General features: G+C 39.8%; 1 protein-coding gene across 1 annotated transcript; it reads right to left on the reverse strand.

The window, feature by feature from the left end:
• Positions 1–243: 243 nt before the first annotated feature.
• Positions 244–5,742, reverse strand: armc10 (armadillo repeat containing 10). Its single transcript, XM_085461554.1, has 6 exons — positions 5,019–5,742; positions 4,654–4,799; positions 4,430–4,564; positions 2,516–2,692; positions 2,315–2,386; positions 244–2,129 (listed from the first exon to the last, which is right to left on the reverse strand). Exons 1-6 carry the CDS (start codon positions 5,260–5,262, stop codon positions 1,878–1,880), a joined length of 1,026 nt encoding a protein of 341 aa, XP_085317680.1. The 5' UTR covers positions 5,263–5,742; the 3' UTR covers positions 244–1,877.
• Positions 5,743–9,454: the final 3,712 nt, after the last annotated feature.

Below are 9,454 nucleotides of genomic sequence, written 5' to 3' on the forward strand. Positions count from 1 at the left end.
TGGAGACCATAAATAAAAAAATAAAAAAAAAAGAAAAGAAGAAAATACGTATTTTGGTTCTTGGCCATTGACAGATTTACAGACAGCATCAATTTCAGCGTCTGGTCAGTGACGCACTAAAAGCCCGAGGAGCAGTGAGTGACGTGATGCATTCAGGTTTCTCCTCAGTGAAAGACTTTAGCAACAGCATTTTTCCTGCGACCTACCAAACCGATGAAAATGAAAACACTGTCAACCTTGGTGCCTGAGCATGAACAATCTGAATTTTACATTCTTTATTCAAAATTTCATCCAAAACAACAACAACAAGACAGAAAAAAAAAGTTTACCATGTTGGGTATTTATTGAACCATTCAAACAGACAAACATATGTTCCATTTTATAGGCAAAACGCTTAATTAAATAAATAATAATAATAATAATAATAATAATAATAATCCAGGTCACAAGTAAATCAACCTCCTACTCCACATGTCTGGTAAACCCTATTCGCCTGAGATATATTTAGTTTTGGGTTCAATAAAATCAGTGTCTAAACATAAAATAAAGTGCAGCATTTCAACACACCTGGACTGACCCATGCAGTAAAAATCTCGCATTTATCGTCATCTTCTGGGATCACAGTTACATTTTTCATGCACCTCAACCTCTCAGGTGAATCAGTCTTCTCAGTGCATAGCTTAACATAACAAGGCTTGTATTTAACATTCAATACCATGATTTTTTTGTAAATGAGAAAGAGCTTTCAGATGATCATTGTGACACTGCTTTGTCAGTCTGACAGCTATTTGTGATACTTGCGGCGTCTGTGGAACAATCGACGCAGTCCAAACATCCTTTTCCTTTTCTAACTTCCTCCAGCTCCTCCCTCAGGGGGATTTGCAGGTATTTGGAGTCCAGTTCACAGAGTGAGAGAGACATTCAGTGACACCAACACAGCCTGGATCAAACCCTTTCAGGTAGCTGTGGTCAGCACATCATTAAAGATAAAAGTTTTCCTGAAATGGTGTAATTCTTAGATGTTTCACATAACTCAGCTAGCACTTCTTAATACTGGCGGGTCAGTGTCTCATCTTGATACACTGAACCCCTCTAAGTTAAATTCACTTTGGCCCGTCTAAGAATCACAACACCCTGCTTCTTAAACTAAAAACACAGCTAAAAGTCTCTCTGAACCACGGTGGGAGGGGGTGCAGTGCACAGGTTCATGCTGTAGGTCATACTAAAACGTTCTCTAGAAAACTTTTGGCAGTGGAGTTGGATTAAGAATTTTCACCTGGAAAGTAGCTTCAGAGATTATTTGTGTTTGCTTTTTTTTTTTTTTTTTTTTTTATTCTTAGGGGAAAGTTCTCAGAAGAAAAATAGGGCACTGTGGATATTTTAGAAGGAAAACAGTCTCTGGCAGCAGGAAAAACAGGAAGAGGTGGCCTGTTTGCACTCCACTGAATGAAAGGGTTCCTCCTGCTTCCTGCTCCCTTATTGCCCATCAGTTAATTGTGGTGTTAGACGCTAGAATGAGGGAAGAGTGGCCAGTGAAGTAGAACAAATTATGTAGCTGTGTTTGAAAATACAGATTCAAGGAACGCTGCAGATATGGAAGGAGTGCAAGCAGTGCATCCACACGTACACATGAATTATACTTCTGCGTCCGATCTACGTCATAACTGGAGCCCCATTTTAATCCTTTTTACATGTCGACGCTGCTACGCAAGTTGGGGGACAGATTTCCCAGAGATCTCCAAATCAAGCTTTAGGCTACACATAACCTACTCTTCTACAAGATTAATGGCAACTTACATACAAGTTAAGAGGGGAAATGCGATGGTGATGTGATGGTTGGTGGTTTTGGAAGCATAATGGGATGCAGGGAAGGAGGTCTACGTCAAGATACGGGCGACCTGGGCCTGGATCTCTCCATCCGGGTGTGAAAGCAGCTGAACCAATCTGCCGTGTAGCTGGGAGGATTCGTCTAGCATGACCCGGAAGAGGCAATCTTGTTTGCGCCTCAGTTCATCAGCCACTTGGGCTGATGGCCTCCAGGCCTTCAGGTTCCCTGCAAAGGTCAGCAGACGGAGAAGCACTGCAGGAGCTGTTCGTTCATCAAATAGCAGCACCACGGAAGCTGGCGCCTGGGGTAAGAAAGCAAAGAAAAATTTCTAATAAGTCTGCTAACTGCAATTCTGTTTCTTCTGATGGCCTCTTAAGACTAAGCTGCACAGTGCTTGCTCAGTCCCTGTGTATGACAAAAAACATGCAAACCTTTTCATGAAGACGGTCAGATAAAGGCTGGATTTTAATTTCCTTTTGGTCTCACCTGAGCTTGAACGATGTCATCCATCATATCTGGGTTCGATGACAAATTCACGAGGACTTTCAGAGTCTGAACCTGAAACAACCAGAGCAGCTTTTACATATGGCACACATTCATGTTAAGATTTAAAGATTATTTCATCCTTATAGCTTTTAACAATCTGCTTATGGGAACTGAAAGAGTTCACGCCCTAAACTTGCAAACCTGTAAGGCTTCATTGCTCACGACCAGCAAGGACAGTAAAAGAGTAACGGATTCCTTCAGCAAGTGTTGATGTTTGTCTGTTACTGAAAGGTTTGTGAGCAGCCGCAGAGCACCGAGCTGAAGGTCCGAGTTCACTGGTGACATCTCAATGAGTTCCAGCACTTGTGGAACATAAACCTGACAGACAGGATGACGTTTTCAGTAAAATGCATCTTCAAAAAACTCACAGCTATATAAACAAATGTAAACAAGAGAGCTGTCTGCCAACAGCTACAGAGAATAATGACTAAATGAAGCAAAATGAAAACAATACCTCGTAGATGTTGAACAGAGTGTAGTAATAATGCCTTTTTACTCTACATGAACATTCGAAGCACTTTAAACAACATGTCTCATTCACAGACACTCTTTTCTACATCAAAAGCCTCTTTTTCACTTGTACCTACTCTGCTCGGCTATTTTCCATTACAATTGAGTACTGTTTATGTACAGCATCACGGCCAAAAGTTGTGACACGTTTTGTATGCGAAACAAACAACACAACAATGAAAGAGATTTTTAAAACTCTTGTTGCCAAGCTATAAAAATCGTGGTTTCGATATTTTTGAAGGAGTCACTCTCATGACTCGTTGAATGATGCCATTGACTGGCCAATCGGTGGCATTCAGTCTTTTGACGCCACATTTTCAGACTGACTGAGCTGACTTGGAACTTCAGCTGAGCAGATGCTAACAAAGTACCTGGTACCAGGTGCTATCACCTAATGAAAAACCTTAAAAACTGCACTGAGTTTAACCAAGCCAAGCTGCGGAGGTACTAGTGGAAGAGAGCTATAAGTGTTGATGATTGAGCAACTCAGGGATCAGCATCTTGCCCAAGGATGCTGTGGTATGCAGACTGGAGCAGCCCCACACAAGTCTGTTAGGGCAGCAGTTGTGTGGGGCTTCTGTGTTCACAATCAGAGCTGTGTGCTTAAGGTAGCTCTCTCTCAAAAAGTAAAAAATCCCCTACTCTTTGAAATCGATCCAAGAGTAGGAAAAAAAAAATAAAATAAAAAAAATGTCTGGAGCCTTTAAAGCTACCTGAAACCTAAATCTTTGGCTCACAACGATTACCTGCTACATACTCTGACCACATTATTTGAAATTCTGACTACCAGTATGTTTAATTCTAGCATGCACCATTGTAACAATATGTTAATTAAGAGACCAAGTGACTTTGAATGCGAAATGGATGTTAATACCAGAGGGAATGTCTGAGTATGTCAGAAACTGTTGATTTACTGGGATTTTCCGCAGACAAATCATTTCTAGGGCTTATAAAGAATAGTCCAAAGAAGATAAAATATCCACTCAGCAGCACTTCTTTGGGCAAATATGCCTTGCTGATGTCAAAGGAGAATGGTCAGATAAGAAACCAGTACCTCAAATAACCACTTGTTACAATCGAAGGTAAGCAGAAGAGATTCTGAATGGGCAATTTGCACTGGCTCAAGAGTGGATAAAAGAAGACTGTAAAATTGTTACCTAGTTTGATGATCACAATGTACCTATAACATCCCACCTTTAATGACTTGCTTATCTTTTTAAATTATTTTTTTATAAACAAACTATAGACAAACCATCTCAGCCTCATCTCTCTAACTTTGTAACTGCTCAACCTGAGCTGTCCCTGTGATGCATTTAATTCTGTCCACCCTGGTTACTTCCAACCAGTGTGACTGCCTGTTCTCATTACTCACCTCACTTGTGTGCTGTCCTTTGCTTTTGATGTTTGACCCCGGTATTTAAACACATCCACATTTACTACCTCTGCTCCCTGCATCTTCATCCTTTCACCGGTCTCTCTCTTTCATTCACGTGCATGCATGGAAAAAACACATCTTAAGAGGAAATGAATATACAACAAACATACCTTTATTTGTTCCTGGTTCTGGATGTTCATACAGAGGTTATTTAAAGCATTCAGAGTCTGCACCCTAACTTCAGGCGCAGGATCAGAAAGGAACCCAGCTATGATATGAATCCCTTCAAATTCCCGTATTAGATTCTGAGGGATTAACAGAGAAGAAAAGAACATTAAAGTCAACCAATAACTCCTCCAATCTATACATTTCGGATACAGTAAATTTACTGTACCTGATTCACAGTGAAGGCAGCACTGTTTCCTAATGTAAGAAGAATCCGACACCTGTCGGAGGGATTATTGCTGGTCTGCAAACAGGACAGGAGCATTTTCAAGTGCTGTGGCTCCAGGTTGTCAGGGGACTGGTGGATGATGTCCCCTATAAAGCATAACATAAAGATGAGATTATGGATCAGTTGTAACCCTTTTCTTTTTCATTTGATTCAAAAGCTTATTTTTAATTATTATCCAAGTCCGAAGATGATGAAATATTCACAAGTTAACAGCGAACAAAAATATTTGAAGATTTTTCTGGAATATTCAGATTTAAATAGCAGCTGGGATTACAGTCCATCTTTAAGGGCTCTGGGGTCCTTACCTGATGCCGTATCTGCTGGTCGGGGACAGATAACATCCAGTCCGGACACTCTGGCCAGCAGACTCCCCGGTTGTATCTTCACTTCACTTTGCTGACTGCCTTTAACCCCAGGATTCTCACCTGTGGCATTTTTCTTGTTCCTCTTGAAACTAATAAGTTTGTATATGCCATAAGAGGCTCCAGCTCCGGCAACTAATCCTAACAAAGCCTTCATGTTGCCGAACCTGGGAGTTATATCGCCCATGCTGCTAGCTGCTATGTCTTTAGCTAAGCTCTGCTAGCTGGCTAGCGTTAAGCTACACGTTATGGATAAATCATTTACCTTACTTGCGAACAAGTCAAGTTTTTTAGTTAGCTAAAACTAATGACACTCCATCGAAACCACAACGAAGGCAACGCAAATCCGTTTTAACAGATTCATTATTCTAAAAAGTGCAGAAGTTTGCCGACCAGCCACAGTTGTCAACTATTATCCGAGTCGATATTGAGGCCAGCTTGGGGTGGCCAAACAAATCTTTCGCTGCGTGACTGATATGGCTTTGTATGTCATTAAAGAGTGTGGTATAATTTGTCTGAACATAGCGTTTTTATGAAGCTTTTAAAATAACCAGAAAGAAACTGAAAAACCGCGAGTAAACAGATCGCATCCGATTCTGCATATTACCGTTAAAAACTTCTGCTGCTCACTAGTTGTCCAACATTTAACCGGACTTAAGGTTTACTTAATCCGTTACCTGGCAACGGTGGATCGTCAAACGAGAGTATACACTTAAAAGTCGTAAAGTGAAAGACATAAAAATAAAATAAGGAGGAGCACCAGTGTAGCTTTTCCTCAGATAAGATTTCCAAAGGGGGAAAAAAAAAATCAGAATTATACAAAAAATAAATAAATAACATTACCTTAAAAAGTATAACGTTTGTGCAAAGAGCACATCACATCTAAGATTCAATGTTGATTTTGTAAGAAGCTCTCTACTTGTATCAGTTTTGCTTTTTACTTGCTGGTCTATTAGTCATTTTAATCTGAAATATCTCATTTGAGTTTCGGAAATTAGGATTACCCACCAACGAATTTATCAAAGTCATTGTCGCATATGCATATAATCCAGCTTTATAAAGTGAAATAATTCTACTAGCTTATAGTCCTTCATATTTATGACTTTAGAATTTCAGAGACTGGGGCTTTTCAAGATTTTCCTTTGTGTCAGATGGCAAACATATGCTGGTGAAGAAAATTGATGCATTTTGATCATTTTACTTTCAAAGGAAGCCATCCTTGCACTGCCAATGATAAACGTTGGGCATATCACCCCACCAACCCCCCGCTGAATGTAAAAGATGAGATCCCAATTTATTTTACTTTTACGGGCTTTACAGCTTCATGTATGTCATGTTGAATCAGTACAGTTGATCATTTCCAGTCTGTGCACTGGCACGTAGACCCCCGGCTTTTCTTGAAACGAACACACGGTGGCTCACTTTCTCTTAATTTTAGCCCTTACTCCTAACCCCTGAAGACATGTTAGGCCACCAGAAGAGGTCCAGAGAAGATCACGTTCATATTCCCCTGCCCCCCCTTTCACCCACACTTCAACATGTTTCAAGCACATGCAAACAATGACTCATGCATTGCTTGTTTGCGTTCCCCACCAATGTTCTTTTCAAGTGGCTTTAATTAGGTTGACTTGATGCTTAAGTTACCATTAAAGTGACTTTCAAAAGCAAGACTTCAGCTACAGCCTTAATGGGATCTGTTTTAGAAGCAGGTTCAACAAACTCCAACTTGATTAATGCTGAGCTGCTGCTTGTGGTTCTAGAAAGTTCAATCAGCTGAATATGTTCAGCTCAAGTTAAGCCTGTGCATAAGCAGTGAAAAATAGCCATCAGCAGAGCTCTAGTACCAGGATTCACCATGGCAACAGGCAAAGAGCAGAGCCTCCATGTATTCACTGGACTGAGTGAATGCATCTTAATGTAGAGGGAGACTTCTCTTTAAAAAAACAAAAACAAAAAACACAACAACAAAAAAGAAAAACAGTCAGCACCATCCATTCATAAAGCATGAATCCTACCACATTTTAGTTTTCGATATTTACTTGCAGCCGGATGTGAAACAAATACAGATGCAAGCAAACAAATCTGAACTTAAGAAAAAAAAAACCCCCACACACAAACAAAAACTGTAGTTCTCCTGTAAATCGGATTACCTTGATTGTTTTCGAAAACAATCTCAATTTACACATTTCAGAAATTAATTTTTTGTTTAAACATGATGTCTGACTGAACCTATTGCAGTATAAATTACAAACAGAATATAATCAGACCTACAGCCTGGATTTAAAAACTCATTTTAAATATTTAATCCTGTTTTAGAACCATAAAGTCAATTCAGACTGATCTTCACACCAATATTTATGTCATGTCCAACATGATGTCAACTCTAAAACAAATGCAGATGACCTATTAGACAGTTACAGCTGCTTTTCTGTCCACAAAGTTAAATGGATATAGACTGTAGAATTTATTCTGGACTGCTAATATATCCAGCAAACTGTTTTTATCCTTACACTGAAGATGTATAATAAAGACTACCATCAAATGTGGCAATCAAGACAAGTCAAAATTGTAACACTTTCAGGTTCTTACATAAATAGTCGATGTAGGTAGAAGAACAGGAAATTGATTTGCAGCTGAAGACCAATCCTATTACAATAAATCTATAAGTTTTTAGGTGTTAAAGAATGGCCATTAAGATTACGAATACTTCTATTTACATAGACCACTTGTCAGTAATGTTACCCGCAAATAAAATCCAGACATTGGAAGGGGAGGAAAAAAAAAAAAAAAAAAAAAAAAAAAAAACTTAAAAGAACTTCTGTGGACCTAAAAGCTTGATTTCATTATCAGAGTCACCTGCACTACTTTAATGCTTTTTAGATGCAACGTCTTATATTCTGAAGCTGTAGCAGCTCGCATGATCCTGGAGAAACTTTGCAATATCCAGGAGAAAGTCTGCAACAGTAGTTTTAGTATTATAGGTCAATATGCTTATGAAATCAAACCTTCAGGTAAATAAAAAGCTCCCTCATCTGTGGAGCCAGCTCTCAGTTTGTATTCAAGAGACAGACACGCTGTCTACTGTTAAGATTCGGATTAAGACTTTCCTTTTTCATAAAGCATATAGTTAGGGCCTGATCGGGTGACTCTGAATCCTCCCTTAGTTGCACTGCAACAGGCCTAGGCTGCTGGGGGCTTCCCATGATGCACTTCTTCACTCGCTGTGTTTATAGACCATTTTGCATTTAATTATTATTTATCCATCTCTGACAGTCTCCCACAGCATGTCTTTTGTCCCGTCTTCCCTCTCTCACACCCAGTTGGAGCAGATGGCCACCCCTCCCTGAAACCGGTTCTGCTGGAGGTTTCTTCCTATTTAAAGGGAGTTTTTCCTTCCCACTGTCTCCAAACCCTCGCTCAAAATGTGGTCGTCTGATTGTTTGGGTTTTCTCTGTATTATTGCAGGGTCTTAATGTTACAGTGTAAATCACCTCAAGGCAACTGTTGTTGTGGTGCTATATAAATAAAATTAATGTTTAAAAAAAAAAAAAAAAAAAAAAAATCAGAAACACTGGAGAAACTGCCTACTGAATGCATTACACTTCCATACAAGACTGATACAGATGTTTTAAAGTTGAATAAGGTCAGTCCAGTTTCAGTGCTCAGTTTTAGTATTTACTTAGTAATGCGATGCTTTGTTTTCTATTTAAAGGACAGATTTCCAGGACAGCAGATGTGTTCACAGACAAAAACACTACAACATCTTTGTTTTCATACCTTCAAAAATGTGTTCATCATTCTTCCCGGTCTTGCACATTGAGTTATCGTGTCCTTTCATTCATGCCATCTTCTGACCAGTCTCCACTGATTGTTATTACTCTTCCCTTGCACCGTACGGGGTGTGAAACAGACCTTTGACAGATATGCTACGGCCCGTGTGAAGCGGTTTTTGGATTTAACGTATGGCGATGATGGAGATGTATTACGGGACTCTTGAGGAAGAAGGCTTTTTGTGTTCCTCTTAATCACACACTTAGGCATCAAACCTGTAGGCTTAGGCTGCTGTTCAGAAGGCCAGTTGGCCAAGTGTCTGGGCCGTCGACTCACACTGACTCGAGGCATGTGCCTGTTTGATTGCATGAAAGGCCGTAAACGTTCAGACCTCACAGTTTGCCTTTGTGGTTTAGAAAATGAGCCCAGTGTGTTTCTTACTCCATAAGATGTAAGCCCACTCTGGGGTGGATTTCTCAATCTATTGTAATGTGGTTTCTGAAAGGCAGAAAAGAGTTCTTGATTGTAGAGGTTTAAATTCTCATGTTTTGCACCGGCATTTAGGACGAAGGGAACAGCACTGACTTTCTGGTATCCGGGAACAAAAC

This window comes from Copadichromis virginalis, linkage group LG7 (genome assembly GCF_057382275.1).
Source record: "Copadichromis virginalis isolate Kocher_CV1m ecotype Utaka linkage group LG7, C_Virginalis_male_GT1.1, whole genome shotgun sequence".
Classification (NCBI taxonomy): Eukaryota; Metazoa; Chordata; class Actinopteri; order Cichliformes; family Cichlidae; genus Copadichromis; species Copadichromis virginalis.